We start from the raw sequence: 18,328 nt of genomic DNA, 5'->3' as shown, positions 1-18,328 counted from the left end.
GCACTCAATTACCAACTCTTTTCCCTTCACTGGAAAACATGGGAACTATGGTCCAGATCTAAAAAAGGTTTGCTCAGGATCACTCAGAAAATGTGCCAGGCTGAGGGAAAAGATTTCAGTGCATGAGAGATTTGATAAAGTTCAGTTTGTTTTGATGAAACTAAACTCACCACAGATTAGAAACAGCTCCACATCTGTTCTCTCTCTCTCTCTCTCTCTCTCTCTCTCTCTCTCTCATGGAGGGGATTGAATTCAGGGCCTCGTACTTGCTAGGGAGGTGGTTTTTACTGAGGAGCCATGCCATCGGTCCTGTTTTCTGCTGATATTTTGTGACTGGTTCTCATTTCCTGCCTAGGTATGCACACTTGGGTGTGATCCACCTGTTAGGCTTTATTGTCATAGCTAGGATAACAGGTGCAAGCCACTACACCCAGCTGTCTTTGAACTTTCCTGCTCAGGCTGGCTGTATACCAAGATCATCTTATTCTAAGCTTCCCGAGTAGCTAGGATTATAGGCATGAGCCACTAGAGTCTGGCTGTCTGCCTTGTATCTTTAAGAGCAAGCCTCAAAGGCATAATCATGCTCTTAAGAAAGAAACTAAATTGCAGATCAAGTCTAACATTCCTTTAAGAAATACAAGGGAGCTGGGTGCTGGTAGTTCACACCTGTAATCCTAGCTACTCAAGGGGCTAAGATCTGAGGCTTAAGGTACAAAGCCATCCTTGACAGATAAATCCTCAAGACGCTTATCTTCAATTAACCAACAAAAAGCTGGATGTCGAGCTGTGGTTCAATTGGTAGAGTGCCAGCCTTGTGCAATACAACTAAATAAGAGCACAAGTCCGCCAAAATACAGCACAAAAAAAAAGAAAAAGAAAAAGAAATACAATGGATTCCAGCACCCAGTAAAATGTACAATTCACAGTATCAAGTACTCAATAAATATTAGTAAAATATGACCTATTACCAGGAGAAAAACCAATAACAGAAATAGACCTGTGTATGATAGAGAGGATGGAATTAGCCAATAAGGCTTTAAAGAGAGCTGTTGTGAATATTATACATATATTCAGAGATATGAAGCAAAACACAATCATCATGAGATCTTTTTTTGCAAATGAAGATAAAATATATTTTAAGACAAAAAGCTGAGCTTCTATTAGGAAAACTGGATCTACAGAAACGAAGAAGGTTACTGTGAGCTGCACATACATGTGTGAGGAGGGAAAATAGCTCCCTCATTTGAAATCTTAAAAGATAACTGATCTCTCACTCCAAATAGGGATCATGAATTTTGTATAAAAGTAAACCGCACAGCAACAATGTTCCAAAGATCAGAATACGGAAACAGAAGACACTGTTGAGAAGTTCTCACATGACATGAAAATAAGGCTAATGTGTTTTGTTGTTGTTGTTTGTTTGCTTTGTGCTGGTACTGCATTTTGAAGTTAGGGCCTGGTTACTGTCACTTAGCTATTTTTCTCTCAAAGCCAGAACTCTATCACTTGAGCCACACTTCCACTTCTGTTTTTCTGTTAATTGCAGGTAAGAGTTTCACAGACTTTCCTGTCCAGGTTGGCTTTGAACCATGATTCTTAGATCTCGGCCTCCTTATTACCTAGGATTACAGGTGTGAGCTGCCAGAATCTGGCAAAGCTAATGTTATTTGATAGAAGAATGATCAATTCAAAATATATAGACAGCTTAAGGCTATAAAGCTGTAAATGAATGGTAAAAAGCAAAAAATGTATACCTAATAAATCAAGATAAGTGAAGATAAAAATTCTCAATACAAAATAAATTAGAAAAATTAGAGGATAAAAAGGAACAAGGAATAAAGGAGTTGAACTAGCAGGCAAGTACAAAGAAGGCAGATTTATAGCTGACTGCACTGAAATTACATTAAATGCACATGTCTCAAAAATCCAAAGAAATTCCATGATATTAATATTTAAAAACAAGAAATGATATATCACCTATAAGAAACCTACTTAAACAAAGATAGAGACAGATCAAGAGTCAAAAGCTAAATAAAGATACAGTATGCAGATGGATGTGATAGCTTATACTGTTATTGTAACTTCTTGGGAGACAGATGGAAAGATCATAGTTCAAGACTAGTCTAGGGAAAAAGTTCACAAGATTCCATTTTAACCAATGGTGATGTGGTACATACCCCAGCTACATAGAAAGTATAAATAGGAAGATCTTGATCCAGGCCAGCCAGGGCATACACATAAGACCTGATTTGAAAAACAAACTAAGGCAAAAAGGGTTGGGAACAGAGCTTAGATGGTAGGGGCCAGCTGTGAATAAGAACACCAGTGCCCTGCATCTTGTATATACATTTTACTAATTTGGGGAGGGGAGGGGAAATAATAAGATACTGAAATAAGGATACAGGTTTACCATTGTAACAATGAGATGTACAAGACGCTATGTTGAAATACAACTTCAGGGTGGGGAGGATGGCAGAGTTGGGGAGGAAAGGGATGGTAGGGGAAAAACAAAGGAGGAGGTAACAATGCTGGATAGGAAATGTCCTCATTATCTTACTCGTGTAATTGTAACCCCTCTGTACAGTATTTTTACAATAAAAAATATAAAAAAGAAGGCCCACTGAGACCTGTAACTTACCCCAGTTATTAATCAATCAATGATAATACTTGACTATAAAATTAGCATCCACACAACCAACACTAAACATAAACCCCTGGACTGTAACACGACTTGGCTTCAGCTTTCCTTCTTTTCCCTCCCATGCAGGTGCTCTCTGCTCTCCTCTCAATAAAACTATCCAGTTGGTCTACTGAAAAGAAAAAAAAAAGCACCCAGTGAGAATGTAAGGCCCTAGTTTCAAACACGCACATGCACACACACACACACACACACACACACACACACACACACACACACACACACACACAAACACACACACACATCTAAAGAAAAGTGGATTAAGCTTAAAGTAAGGAGAAGAAAAGAAACAATTCAGATAAAAAGCAGAAATGAAAGACAATGGACAAACAGTGAAAAATGAAAGCTAAGTCTTTGTTAAAAAAAGGAATTCAGTAAAATTATAAGCTTCTAGCTAGAGGACACAAGTCATTAACACTGATAATCATGTAGAGTTGATAATCATTTTTAGTCCCATTTAGTCCTTATGAAACCATGGATAAAAAGGGAAGATGATGCAAGCCAGGTGAGACAAAGAACCTGAAAGACTCAAAGAAACAAAGTTCACTCCAGAAGAAACCAACAACCTGCCATAGTCCTGTCTGTTAAATAACTCCCCTTTCTTTCAAAAAGAAACTTCCAGGCCCATAAGACTTCTCTGGTGAATTGGATGAGATAGTTAAAGGGAAAACAAACAATACAAATTCTACACAAATTCTGCCAGAAAACGTAAGTAATAAGAACATCTTCCAACTCATTTTACAAGTCTGGCACTTCCTCAATCCAAGACCGGAGAAAAAGCATTAAAAAAGAAAAAAGTCCTCATTAACATACATACAAAATTCAAACAGAACAACAGGTAAAAAGAATAATACATTACCACAAGTGAAACTTACCTCAGTAATGTAAATTGGAGTTAAGAACTAAAAACTAATGAATGCAATTACTAGCTTGAGAAAAAAAATCACCTTAACTCCAAAAAAAAAAAAAAAAATCAAATCAAGCTTCCAAAACAATAAAAGACTTAGGATTTGTATCCTAGAAATTAAAAACGTTGAAAAATAAAGACAAACAGAAAGACATCCCATGTTCATGGATTGGAAGACTTGATGTTAAAGCAGCAACACTATAAAAGCTGGTCTAGATTCAGCACAATCCTTCTCGAATCCCTGATTTAAAAAAAATAATGGAAAATTGACAAGATGATCCGAAAATTGATATGGAAATATAAGAGATGCAGGGCAGTCAAAACAATCATGAAAAAGGGCAAAGTTGGCTTGGCTTAGGCATCTTGATTTCAAAACTCCTATAGCACTGAAGATAACATGGTTTTGGCACAAGTACTGGCATCCAGGCCAATGGAATACGCCTAACAACAAAGGGATAAACACTCACATTTATGGTCAACTGATATTTGACAACGTACCTGCACAATTCAAGGGGTGTGGTGTAAGAATAGAAAGAAAAGAAAAGAAAAGAGTGTGGGACTAATAGATACCCACATGTAAAAGAAACAAGTTGGACTCCTACTTCAGACCAAAAGGGAATCTGCAACTAAGAGCTCGAACCATAAAATTCGTCGAAAACAGAAAACAAAGCAAAACAAAACCCCATGGAACCAGCAATTTGTGACAAGTTAGGCAATGTTTTTTTTTCAGATGTGATATCAAAGGCATAAACAACAAAAATATTATAAAAGGGGAGTTTTCATCAAAATTAAAATGTTTTATGCTTCAAAGGACAGCATTTAAAAAATGAAAAGACAACCCACAGAATGGAAAAGATGTATGTATAAATCAATTACCTATAAGGGTCTTAAATATGGAATATACAGAGAACTCTTCCAACTTAGTAAAAAGATGAAAAATTTTTTTAAAAAATGGGCCAAGGATCAGAATAGGTTTTTTTTGTTGTTGTTGTTAGTAGTGGGGCCTGAACTCTGGGCCTGTGCGCTGTCCCTCAGCTCTTTAGCTTAAGGCTAGTGCTCTACCACTTGAGCCAAAGCACCACTTCCGGGTTTTTTCTGCTTTTGTGGTGCTAAGGAATCCAACACAGGGCCTCATGCATGCAAGGCAGGCACTCTACCACTGAGCCACCTTCCCAGACCAGAATAGGTATTTCTTTAAAGAATAGACTGGAATGGTAAGAAGCCGACAAGAAAAAGCAGCTGGGCACCATTATGTGTCAGAGAAAGACCAAACCTCGTGAAGATACTTTTAGGTTGGTGATACCCAAGTAAGTTAGTAGGTTGTGTGGACCATAACAAGGTCACTTCCATTCACAGCCACAGGGCCACACCCTGCAGCCCAGAGCTCTGCTCTTTACCTCCAGAACTGATCTCATAGTCCAGGGCAATTTAACTACTTGGGGCCTCCACAGAACTCTGAAGGGAAGTGGCCACAAGTTTTTATGACTTGTGGTACTGGCATAAGGCCAGTGTTGTCCTCTGGGCCTTGGGCCTTCATGTGTGCAAAGTTGTGACAGTGTCAGCAGCCCCTAGGGATGAGCTGATCTAGCCTCCCACGGGGAGTCCCAGGTACCATGCCTCACGTGCGCAAGCAATCACTAATGATGGCTATCATTCGTTACTGTCAACAAGGCTGCTGAACTGTCACCAGGGCAGACGGGTTCCCCGCAGTACGGAGGGGAAGTTTATTAGGGAGAATTAGCCTGTGCCATTCACAGCCTCTTAATGAGATTGGCTTTATTGGAGGCTGATCCTCCTTTATCAGCCGCACTGTGAACTGCGCTGCTCAGGACGCTTAATTTCCCTCCACAGGGCCAATCCTTTAATCCTGCTTCAGCCAGGCTGGGATTCAGCCTGGCTTTGTGCTGGATTGCAGGGAGGCATTTCTCTGGACCAGAACTGACATCCATGGTTCCTGGGGAGACCAGGCTAGATACTTGGCAAGGTGGGACTAGTTCCAGGCTCAGCCTTCATTTGCATTTTAATAGCCTCAGCTCCCTCCTCTCGGCCCCCACTCCCAACGACCAGAACGCTGGGAAAGCACAGGAAGTCAGACAGGAAACCAGAGCAGTGGAGGCAGAGAGCAGTGGAGGTCTAGGTTTCAGAGTGGGAGGATGGTGGGCATCAGGGATGTAGTGCTAACACTCAGTACTGTCATGAGCCCCAGAGCTGCTACGTCCCACAGAGGGTTGGGGCAAGTCTGATCCCCTTAAGGCTTCAGTGGAGGATGTGGCTGACAGCGAAGTCAGGGGAGGATGAGGGAGTCAGGAAGCCAGGAGTGAGCTCAGAAGCAAAGAGCCTGGGCTTTGGGTGCCCTTGTTTGAGGGACTCGATCATGAGAGATGTCATGGAGAGGAACAGGAGCTCAGGTGTCTGCCTGTCACTCAGGGCTCAGTCTTGGTTTTAAAGAGTTCATTAGAAATAAATAATAAGCTGCCTGAAGGCCCTGGGAATGAATGGCTAGGACACTGTAGGTACTGTGCACAGTACCCAGCATGTATAGTAAATAGCATACAGTAGGTACATGAGTCAGATCCACTGCATTCCCATATACACCAGGAAGAAACAAGGAGCATGAATCGAGGCTATGCTAATAGCACAGTACATGCATACGGAAGATTCTGTCCTGAAACAGTCTGCTCATCAGGCCAGATCTAGAGGATTAAATCAAAGATTTACAAACACACACAAAGACAGCAATAACAATAGTGGAAATAACAGCAACTAGCAATTACTGAGCCAACAGGTGTCCTGGGCACTTTGTTCCCCAGATTTCTTTCTTTCTTCCTTCTCATTTTGTTTTTTTTTTTTTTTTTTTTTTTTGCCAGTCATGGTGCCTGAACTCTGGGTCTGGGCACTGCCCCTCAGCTCTTCAGCTCAGGGCTTAGTGCTCTTACCACGTGAGCCACAGCGCCACTTCCAGCTTTTTTTGCTTATGTGGTGCTGAGGAATCGAACCCAGGGCCTCATGCATGCAAGGCAAGCACTCTACCACTGAGCCACCTTCCCAGCCCCTCATTTTTTTTTTTTTGAGATGAGGTCTTGCTATGCCATTCATGCTGGCCTCCAACCCATGAACCTTTTGTTTTAGCCTCCCAAATGCTGAGATCACCAGACCTGGCTTCACATCTTATTTCTAGTGCCTCTCAAGGTTACCCTGAGGAATAAGTGGGGATTGGCTAGTGGACTCCAACACCAGGTTTGTGTTTCCTTTCTTAGGGTCCCTGGGATGTAGCTCTGGGTACATTCCTTATGGATTCAGGCTGTGTGATTATTTCCCACCTCTGGAATTTGCACACTCATTTATGATGTGCACTTGTGTCTGACGTGGCACTTAGGTGCCTTCCTCACAGGTCCATTCCCCATCAGCCAGTCAGAGAAAAACAAGCCTCTGAAGGACCTAGGTGAAGGTGGTAGCACCAGAGGGTGGAGGTCTGAGTCACCAGGCTGGAATGTGAGAAGCCACTGGGTTTGTGGGCTCTTTACCTGACCGAGTAGGAACTAGATAGATGTCACTATGGATGTCACCTTGGGAAAAGGCTGCAGCTACAGGCCAGGAAGATGAACATCTGGGCCAGGTGAATCAACGGAGGGCCACAGTCTGTGTGCTGTACACAGTGCTGTGTCCCCAAAGGCAACCCTGGGCTCCTACACCTGCAGTACCGGAAGTCACGGTGGGGCCTATCAATCTGCACCAGAATGGCACTCCAGGTCACTGCCATCTTGCTCCAGCGTGAACGCAGTGCTTATGGCTTGGAGAGTGTGCAGTGCAGGGCCAGACCTAGGCAGCTGACTGGCCTCTCCACTCCCCTGCCTCAGTTCAACCTGACCTCTAACCACAGCCAATTCCTGTCTCTGTGTCTTTCTTTGGCTTCAGGCCCAGCCTGAAAGCATCCTTCAACTCCACCCTCCTGCCGGCATTCTCAGAGCCTGCGCTGAGCCTGAGTGTGCTTCCCGAGGGCAGGTTCTGCACAGGGTAACCATTTCCCCGGAGGCTGCAGTGTCCCTAGTGGGGCCGAGGGTGGGCTCTGCCTGTGTCTGCTCTGCAGGAAGCTATGAGGGCTGCTTACCTGCGTGGGACTGCATGTGCTCCAGCAGGTTGTTGTAGAACTGGAATTGGATGCCGCAGGCGCCGCACGTGTAGGGCTCTGGGGAGACGAGGCAGCGCGTGAGGGCAGCACAAACCCAGACACCCTTTTGCGGGGCTGCAGGTGGCTTTGGAAGTGGGGGGAAGGGCCCAACTGTGCAAATGGGGGCTCTTGGCCCAGCCTGTCCACTCTTGTCACTAAACCAGTCAGGGAGAGGCTGGAGAAAGGCAGGGGCGATGGAGAGAGGAAGACATGCAGACAGAGACGGTTTAATCCATCAGAGTGGTTATTTATTGAGTGCTTACTGTGTGCCCCGCACTGTGCTGGGCATGTGGAGGTGAGGGAGAGCACAACAGCAGGAACCAAGAGTTCGCTGAGGGCAGAGGTTTTGTCCAGGGGTTTCACAGCCCGGCTCTCTGCTCGTGGAACCCACAAAGGTAGCTGTTTGCCAGGTAAACAAATGAATGAACAACAACCAAAAAGAAACAAGAAAACAGACAACAGCACAGGGAGGGAAAAATAGCTGGAGAAGAATATAGGAGATGGAGAAGGCTGGGAAAGGCAGGAAGAAGGAAGGAGCCATAGGATGGGAGAAGGAGGGTGTGGCATGGAAGAAAAGGAAGTAGTGGGCCTGGCAGAGATGAGGATGGAGAAAGGAAAGGAAGCAGAAAAATTAAAAAAATAAAGAAGAAAGAGAAAAAGGGGGTGAGGAAAGAAGAAAAGGAGGATTGCAGATGGGCTCGGAAGAGGCGTCCTGAGGCTTTCTGGATGGCCAGGATTGGGAGGAAGGGCTGTGTCCAGTGGGCCACCACAGGCAGCCAGAAGCTCAGGGCTGTAACCTGCCTCTCACATTCCTCTACCCACTTGGCACTGGCCCTTGGTGGCCTCCCTCAGTTGCTATGTCTGCCCTGGAGGCTGGCAAAGGCCTGTCCCCACAGTAGCCCAGGTCAGCGCCCTGGGGAGGCCAGCTGAGTTCACTCCCTGCCCTGCCTTGCCCTCGCCAGCCCCCCCGAGGTGGGATTGCCACTTACTCTGCAGGAGAGGGAAAGGGTTGGAAATCAGGGGACTTGTAGTTTCTGCAAAAAAGAAACAGTTTAGCTAAGTCTCTTCCAGTCCTGTTCTCCGATTGCTCTCTCCCTCTCTTACTCTTCTCTCTCTTTCTGGATTCAGGGTTGTATAGCCCAGGCTGGCCTTAGACTTACAGTACTCCTGTCCCAAGGGCTGGAATTACATGCATGCACCATCAGGACTGGCTCATGATTTTTCTTCTTACCCAACATGCAAGTGGAGCAGGGAGTACCTGGCAGCCAAGTGCACATACTGGGTGAGGTGTTGGCATGAAGCTACCTCGTTTAGAGAAAGTAAGTTTCTCTTAGGCCCTGGGGCCACCAGTCAGGACAAGATCAGGCAGGGCCACTTCTCTAGGATACCCTCAATTCTGACAGTGAGCACACAGATCTCCTAAGGGAGGAGAGCATCCATAAATGGCCGCCCAGTTTGGAACAGGGCCCTGGCAGCTGCGTCTGGGTTCTGGCATGGGCACGGGGATGTTTGGTGTCAATCACTGGAGCAGCAAGAGATGCTGCTACTTTCTGCCTGTCTTTCCCCTCCTCTGCTTTCTGGCTTTGTTGGAGGCCTGGGCTGTCAAGCCTCTAATCCAGTATGCAGCAATGCAGGCCTCCATTATTTATAGTCTGGGTGCACCCTGGGGTTCCAACTGGCCCTTGCTGAGCCTCAGTTTCCTAATCCGAATAGCAGGGATAACAATCACACTGACACTGAGTGTGTCCCCCGCCCCCAGAGTTGTGGCAAGGATGAAAACGAGTAAGACACATAAACTCTGAACACATGCCAGGCACATAGTAAGCGCTCAATAAACAGTGACTGCCGGCGGGCAGCAGCGTTAGCTGGCCCTGCTCCCGACTCTGAAAGGCAGCTCTCGTGACAGAAGAGGCACAGGGGATGCAGCATGGTTTGGCCAGGGACCAAGGAAGGCCAGGAAACTTGCTCCCATGTTGCCACTGACTTGTGTGTGGCCTGAGACTGCCCCTGGGAGAGGGGGTGGGGATGACATTATCTAAAATCTCAGCTCCTTCCTTCCCCAGGGAGCACAGACCCACCATCTTGGGATTACTAAGAAACGTAAACCAAGTCCCCCACTGGCAGCCACCCAAAGTGGCTGTGTGTGTCCTGTGTGAGACCCTCAGAACCACAGGGATTGTTCCGTGGGGAACACTGGTGTGTTCTCCAAGCCACTCACAGTGGAGTAGGCATTCAAGGGCCACCAGCGGGGAGGCTGGGTTCAAACCTGGGCTTGGGCGAAGCTGAAACTGTTATGACTACGCAGAAGCCTCCACCAAGTCCCTGATGGACAAGCTGCGTTCACTCCATCTATACCAGCCAGTGCCCAGCCCAGACCCACACCTGGCATTTGGTGAATTCAACCACGTGAGACAGCAAATGAGTGTCACTGATGCTACCCTGGCTATCACCGTGTAGCCTGGCATGCTGTCCTTTGCTTGGACAGAGTCTGCTTGTGTGACCATGCTTAGCCCTGGCAGGTGGAAGGGAGTGTGGGGAAGGTGGAAGTGAAGGGTGGTTCCCAAAGCTGCCATTAGACAAGCTCCAGGGCTCTGCCAGGGTCGGACACCAGGCAGCCAACAGGGGGCACCAGATACTAGTGGGATGCCTCAGGCCAACGCACTGGAGCTGCAGGGGCTGGAAGGGAATCTTGATTCGAATGGTCCCAGGTCCAAAGTGGGGGTCTCTGGCTCCCAATTAAGAGCTTTCTCTCTCTCTCTGTTTCTGTCTGTTTCTGTTTCTCTCTCTGTCTCTGTTTCTCTGTCTCTGTTTCTCTCTCTTTCTCTCTCTGACACCAGTCCTGGAGCTTGAACTCAGGGCCTGGGAGCTGTCCCTGAGCAACTTTTTTCTCAAGGTTAGCACTCTACCACTTGAGCCATAGAGACACTTGCAGCTTTTTCTGAGTAGTTTATGGTAGGTAAGAGTCACATGGACTTTACTGCCTGGGCTGGTTTCGAACTGCGATCCTCAGATCTCAGCCTCTCGAATATCTAGGAATCCACGTGTGAGCCATCAGTGCTGGCTTAGAGCTCTCTTTTAGCACTCCTGTTGCCTCTCCTGAAACAAACTGGCTGTGTATTTTCTCTTCAAAATACAGCAATGGCTCTCTTAGGCTGATCCAGCTGGACTGGCTGGGTTTGGGGAAGGGGGGAAAAATCCTCTCTCCAAGGGGAAGAAGAGTCAAAGAGGGTTAGAAGAGGCCCCCTGTGCTCTGTCTGGCCCTGCTCTCCCTCTGTTTCCCTGCCCAGCCTCCTCCCAGCAAGACCCTCCTCATGCACAGAAGACCCTGGCCCATGGGCACTTGCCACAGAGGATGGTGGTGGCAGCTGTGGCCAGGCCACTGTCCCCAGCACACTCACCGCTGGAGTTCTGAGAACTGCTGTTGGTCTCTTCAAAGTGGTTTTGTGCTTTGCCTTCTACTCTTCGACTGAAAGCGCTTTCTGCTGGGTGGGGAGGCAGGAGAGAGAAAGAGAAGCCATGGGAGTGGTCAGCATGGGGTCTCAGGGGAGGGGCTGCAGGAGGAGGCCTCTGGGGCTGGATGAATGCTGGGGACTCTTTGCTGGGGGAGAAGGAGAACCAGCACAGTGGGGGAGGGGGACTTGAGGCTTCAGATCCAGTCCTCCCAGCTCCCCTGAGTCATCTGGTCCCCTGTCCAGAGGTCCTTCTGCCTTCTGGCAGAAGGCAAAGATATCCAGGCATGGATGGGGGTGGGGGAGGGGAAGGACCTGCTCAGACACACAGATGAAATCTAATCAGTGAACAGACAGCAAACAGGACTGGGTGACCCAACTTTGGCTCCTGGGGAGCTACTCATTTGATACCAGGTCATCTGAATCTGCCCCCTTGTGGCTTTTTCTGCCAGATTCTGTCACCCTGGTTCTACCAAGGGTGCTCCCTGGTGGCAGGCAGTTTAGACCTAGCTGGAGGCTCAGGCAGTGGATCCCGGCTCCATTAGCTGGGTGCCCCTAGTGGCAGGGAGGGTGTCCAGGGACAGAAGCCATGACAAGGAGATAGAGGACAGCCCCAGATCTTGGGAAGGCCAATAATCAGGTGAGATGGGTCAGAGGTCACCCAGGGGAGGGAAAGGCCCACCTTCTCTGAGGTTCTCTCTGGAAATCCCCTAATGCAGCAGCAGGATCCAACCAAGCACAAAGCCACAGATGTAGCCACCCCCAAGTGCAGGGGTCATGAAACAAAGTCTGAATGGGAAGGCAACCTAGCCTCTCCAAGGCCCTCTGGGTGCCATGGGGCTGCAATGTGGGCTAGGAGGGGAGACCTCGTGAACCAGTCAATTTGGGATGTGCAGCTCACCGGGTCCCTCTAAGAGGAAGCAGCTGACACAGGTTATGAAAAGCTCAGAGGGGTTTGAATGGAAGGAGAATCCACCTAGCTCTCCTTAGTCTGGATGATCATGGAGGTGATGGAGGGAAAGCAAACCAGAGGTGACCCCCTACAGGCCCGCTCAGCTCCCCACTACCCCCTCCCCACCCCTACAAATTCTCCCACAGAGTTCCCTACTGGGAGGCTGTTGCCACGACACAGGGACCTCCAGGCTCCCCTCAGCTGCCCGGGCTGAGCTGCAGAGGACCCTGTGGTTCTATGGTGGGTGAGCGAGTGAGGGGATGTTGCTCCTGAGCACCTATGGTTTAGACCTCGATAGCATGGTCTTCATAATCCCCCTACAGCCTGATGGGACTATAGTGTCATGCCCATTTCAGATGGGAAATTCTTTTTAAGGGGGAACAACTCCAGGGATGCTCCTATTGCTCAATTAATTTTGAGCAATTTTGAGTAGCTTTCCTTGCCAGTTGTGCAGAGATGCATGTATATACATACACACACACACAGCCACATACTCTAGGGTAGGGAGGGTGGTACAACCTCTACCTTTCCCAGCCCCCAATGGCTCCTGTTCTCAATGAGGGCCCTCTGACCTTGCTAGCTGTAAATCGAAAGGCATGTGGCTTCCAAGTCCCAGAGGACAGCCCAAGGTGCACCCCATGGCCCACTAGAGGCTAGCTTGGAGACACTGACACATGACAGCTGTCACATGAGACACACCAGCCCCTGAGCTCATTCTTTGCAGAACTGGCAGGCATCCAAGCTCAAGAGCAAGAGAGAACCACACTGGACAGTCACAATTCCATTATTTACATGAACTGATGTCTACCAACAAGGAGACCCAGACCATGTTGTGGTCTGCTTCTAATTTATGGTTACTGTTCTACAATCACAAGGTTCACCGACACTCCTACTGAGATATCTAAGGCTAAGAAGCACAAACCAACCAGAGCCAGGCCCCAAATCAGCCTTCTGAATCATAGGAAGATGACCACAATGAATTACCGGGCTAGCTCATCCTTCACCAAACACACCCAGTGGCTCATTAACCCACTCTCTCCATGTGATCACTTGCATATTCATTCACTGATCAGCTTTGACCTTCCAAGGGTATGAAAAAGACCCCAGCTCCAGGCACACAGGTGTCATCAGCCCACCACACAACCCCCACATCCAGGCAAGGAGACTGGGACTTGTTCCATACAACAAGAATTAATCCATGTGTTCCTGGCAGCTGGTGCCAACAAATAGTAGGGAAATGCCCATTGGGAACTCGACTTCCTGTTTGCCCTTCTGGAGGTAGAACTTTTTTTCTGCATGGACTGGGAAAACACTAGGACTAGTAGCCTCCAGCTTCCTAATGAGCCTCTTCCTTCTGGAGACGGTATTCTGGTCAACCATTCACTTTGTAGGGCTGAAATGAACTTTAGCCTGAGTTTTCTAAAAGGTAGACGATGCAAATGCATGCCAGGTGACATAAATGGATGACCTGGGTGGATGGACACAGACAACAGAGTGAGCACAATGAGAAATTGAATAGGTTATGTCCTTAAACCTGAAGCCTGACAGCATTAATGCCATTTACCCCCCAAGGAGAGGACCCCCAACCCCAAGGTGCAGTCTGCTTAGAGGTTTCTGTGAAAAACCACAAATTATTTTAGGTGGGTGCTGCGAGAAACCCCAAAATGTTCCATCCACCCAGAATTCTGGGAAGTTAAGTCTAGACCTGCTAACAATGCTCATTTTCACTTCTGTACATGCTATGCAAGAAAAAAACCTTTCACACACTGCTTGCCAAAAAGGATGTGGCTTTTATCGTTAAAAGACTAGCTCTGAGCTGTTTCGGTGCTGTGTGATTTGGGAAGCCTAGGCCCCATGCAGTCGCTGGCCTTTGCAATAAAGACTCCTATAATCTGGCTTATTAATTGTGCTGTCCTTTGTTTTCTCGCTGATGGGGTTATATTTTTGTGAGACAGTGCCAGCACTTAGGAGACCCTTCTTGGGTCAGATGCCCAAGGACAGCTGGCTTCTCCTTCTCAGTTGTCAGCCTCTACAGAACCTCTAGGGAAGGTGCCCCCTGAGACATTTCAGGGCCCTGGAGGACTCTAAGGAAGGTTTTGACAACTCACCAGGAGATACCAGCACACCCTCTCTATATCTGCCCACAGGGCCATGGTGGTAGGCTGTGGGAGTGGTAAGGACTGTGGAGACTGGGGGAGTGGTAAGGACTGGGGGCCATGTGTCCTGTGAAAGGAGACACCCACTGCTGCCCTGCATGAATATGGGCCCAGGAACCAAATCCAACCATGTCTCTGTGTTAGCTGAAAATTCACCGTTTCACATGAAATCTAATATTCAAATGGTGGCAATTAATTTAAAAAGTTTTCAAACCTTGTAAAAATCCAATTGCTTTTGGCAATGTTTAGGGGCAACCCCCACACACATTTTATTACTTAAAAAAAAAAGGTTATGGACTTTGTAAAACTGTGATTTAGAGTTCTAGAACCTGTAATTGGGAGGTGAAGTGGCTTGCCTTGGTCATGGCCAGTGGTAGCGAGGCCCCAGAGCATGACGGAACCTCCATTCTCGTTCTTGCAAGGAAACAATGACTCCAGGCAGGTGGAGAAGGGGAACAGGGTGGAGGAAGTATGGGTAAGGTAGGCCATTGACTGGTACCTGCGGTTGCCTTGCTGGCTGGAGATCCCGAGTTTGGAGTGCGGAACGGCTGAGTTTGGGTGGCTGGAGGGGTTCGGTGTAAGAGGGTGGCACATCGAACCACGGAGGCCGGAGCTTTTTTCCCTGACTGGTTCGTCTGGGTCTTCGCTGCCACGAAGCGTGGAGATGGGGTGACCTCTGGATGCGAACACTCAGAACCCGTGTCTGGATCATCTGGTGGCTCCCACCCAGGGGCGGTACCTGTGAAGGTCATGTTCTCAGTCCCCAGGACCCATGAGGCCAGCCCAGTGAGTAGCCCTTCAGGCTGCAGGTCCCCATGTGTCAGTCAGGACATCTTTTCCCACGCAGTTCTGACTTCCTAGATAAACAGTGAGGGCTTCAGAGCCCAACCAAAGTGAAGGAAGAGTCTGAGCATCTAGAACCTTTCCCAGCTTCTCCTGGGAGGGAAGTCTGAGCACCAGCTCTAGCTCAGAGGTTGTTTCCAGTCTACCTTGTAGGCCGCTTATCACCCTTGGCCAGCCCAGTCATCTAGAGTCCAAGACCTCAGGCTGTGACCCACTCTTGGGGGTACCAGTTTTGTCAGCCCAGGTCAGGCACGTTGTTCTAGAATGTTGGTGTCTCAGTGTTTTGCCTCCAGAGAAAGCCATCTTAGAAGGATGGAAAGTGGACAGGGAGGGGCAAACTGAGGTGAAGAGATGGCAAGGCAGGGGAGGGAGGGACTGGATAGAGCCCACATGGCTTTGGGGAGGGGACTCTGCAGTGCCTGGGAGCCCTGGCCACAGCACTGAGCTACGCAAGAGATCCGGCTGCTGGCTCCCTAGCTCTGGGGTGGCATGGGGTCTCATAATCCACCTTCCCAGGGCAACATCCATCCCTGAATGCCAGAGTCTCCACTCACAGCTCAGCATGAATGGCCCCTGACCTTCTACCTCTGTCCACTCCTGGTACTGATGGGTATGCTGAGGTCAGGAATCAGGGACAGTCAACTGTCCTGCCCAAGTCACACAGGCAGTGAGAGCCACCATGGACCTTGTTCACCATCCTGGGGCGGTGAGGGGAGGTGGGAGCACATCGCTCCCTATAGGATGCCAGGTGCCAGGAGGGCAGAGATGGTCAGGAAGCCACATCCCATACTAAGCAGGAGTTTCCCGGGCCTCAGTCTATGGGAGAATGGGGTCCATCCCCATCCGAACTCCAGCTCTCTGGACTCACTTTCTGACTCAGGAATAGAGGCTGAGGTGGAAACAGCTATTTCCATAGGCTCCTTCCTGTCTCCCTGTCTCCCTTCCCTCCCCTTCTTTCTAAGCCAAGGACCGTAGTGACCCCTGGCTTTGTCAAATGGTTTCTCATTTATTGTCGCCACAGAATGAACCTACACATTCAATATTGTGCTGGCACCTGGGGTCCAGCTCTGATTTCTCCACTAATCTCTCTAGGTGAGAACATTAGGGACCAGAACTAGAGGCTCACTCTAATGGAACCCACACTGAGATTAGACAGGCAGCCCACCCTGGAGCTCCCTGACTCCATGTTTCTGGACACCTTATCCATCCTCTGTTTCCCCTGCTTTATCTCCTCAGTGTGTTGGTCCTATTCCTATAGGAATAGGACCAGCCTTCTTCCCATTTCCATCTGTAAAGCTGGACAAGAAACTATAGTTCTCAAACCTTGATCAATAGGCAGCGCAGAACTGTAATGCACCAGAGAAGACAGAATGTGAGCCCCCATGGCCACTCCAGCTCTCTGCTTGGAGACCTTGTGGGTCAGGGCATAGAGTAGCAGGACCCAGATGGAAGCATGCCAAGCCACTGAACCAAGGAGACAAGTGATCAGAGGTCAGGGCTGCTGAGGTGGCTGGAATTTGTAGGGCAGAATAACAAAAGGAAGAGAAATGAGCATAGAAAGAATTCCAGAAATGTTACAGAGGGCCCTCCTGGAAGTCATTAGAGCTGAATGTTAAATTTGATTTGTGCCGTGAATCTGTGTCACTGAGGGAGAAACAGAGGGGATCTGTGACTTCAGTGAAGTCTCAGAGGTTGCATAAGACTAGGAGATGCTGAGAGACTGTGTAAGTCACATATTCATTCACTGGAGAACTAGCCAGGCCCAGAAAGAGCTACTGGAACTCTAGCATTAAGACTCACTCCAGACCCACCCTAACACCTCAAAATAAGACTTTGTAGTACCTTGATCTCAAAGCAAACTACCTGCCTGTTAAAACAAAAGATGAATATTACAATCTGGTCAACAATGTACCATCCACAATGTGGACACAGCGTAAGCAATTTTGTTTTTGGATGAAGCAGGAAGATACGATTAGTAATCATAGAGAAAAAATCCGCAGTCAACAGAAATAACAGAAATGATAGGAATGACGGAATTAGAAGACAAGGGCCTTCCAACAGCTATTACAAATATGCACAAAGATTTAAAAGAGCACATAAACATAACAAAGAGAAAGCTGTAAAAAAAGGAACCAAAGAGGACTTACAGAGATTAGATGCTGCAGAAGAAAAGATCGGTGAACTTGAAGGTAGGACAAGAGAATATATCACAATTGAAGCAAAGAGGGAAAGAGAGTGAAAAAGGAAACAAAGTTTCAGTTCACTTATACAGGTTTCCAAAGGTTTCACGTCTATGTAATTAACATCTTTATAAGAAAGAGAAATTAAGGAAGAAAAACATTTGAAGAAAGACTGGCTGAATTTTCTCCAAATCTAATAAAAAATACAATCTTACTGGTCAACAAGCGGAATAAACTTCAGATTACATGCATAATCAAATGGCTAACCACCAGTATTAGAGAAATACTTAAAAGGATCAGAGAATAAGAATACATTACATATAGAAGAAAAAGAAAAACAATCAGAATAATCCCTAACTTTTCATCAGAAACAATGTAAGCCAGAGGTAATGGAGTGGTTTTATTTTTATTTTTTGGTGCCAATACTGGGGCTTGAATTAAAAGTCTGGATGTTGTCCCTAAGCTTTTTTGTATACAATATGCAGTATACAATTGAACATGGACTGTGCAGCAAGAAAATACATTTTTACATAGATAGTAGGTAACTCATAAAACATCTCTATAAATTTCAAAGACTAGAGATTGCTCAGATAAGCCTAGCACTGATGATAAATACCTAAAATCCTAGCTACTCAGGAGGCTGAGACCTGAAGGAGGTGCTTTGAAGCTAGCCCAGACAGAAATATTTATGAACTCCATCTCTAATTAACTACTTGAAATGTGGCTCAAATAGTAGACAGTCAGTGTGAGCAAAAATGTTAGGAGAGAGGGTGAAGCCCTGAGTTCAGCTCCAGTATAAACATAAAAAGTGGGGGAAATCATCCAGGACATATATTCTAACTAAATGAAATTAAATTAGAAATCAATACCAAAAAATCAGAATAAGAGAATAAAATTTCTACATAACCATTCTCATAAAGAAAAGAAAATAAATCTTGGCACTTGTAACTCATGCCTGTAACCCTAGCAACTCAG

The 18,328-nt window shown here is 47.1% G+C and overlaps 1 protein-coding gene across 10 annotated transcripts in view; it reads right to left on the bottom strand.

Moving 5' to 3' along the window:
• Nucleotides 1-18,328, bottom strand: part of Znf618 (zinc finger protein 618) — a 155,371-nt gene that overhangs the window by 2,779 nt on the left and 134,264 nt on the right. For 4 of the 10 annotated variants that reach the window (XM_070012101.1, XM_070012075.1, XM_070012140.1 and 1 more), the window contains 3 exons: nt 14,830-15,069; nt 11,172-11,255; nt 7,714-7,791 (listed from right to left, as the gene is read on the bottom strand). In XM_070012101.1, coding sequence (XP_069868202.1) covers nt 7,714-7,791; nt 11,172-11,255; nt 14,830-15,069 — 402 coding nt within the window. Of the gene's footprint in view, nt 1-7,713; nt 7,792-8,762; nt 8,808-11,171; nt 11,256-14,829; nt 15,070-18,328 lie in introns of all 10 variants that reach the window. The other 6 variants (XM_070012066.1, XM_070012084.1, XM_070012091.1 and 3 more) reach the window with 3 other exon arrangements.

This window comes from Dipodomys merriami, unplaced genomic scaffold (assembly GCF_024711535.1).
Source record: "Dipodomys merriami isolate MVZ:Mamm:240054 unplaced genomic scaffold, mDipMer1.0.p SCAF_11, whole genome shotgun sequence".
NCBI lineage: Eukaryota > Metazoa > Chordata > Mammalia > Rodentia > Heteromyidae > Dipodomys > Dipodomys merriami.
Note: the sequence above shows the minus strand (reverse complement) of the source record. Positions and strands in the feature narration are given on the sequence as shown.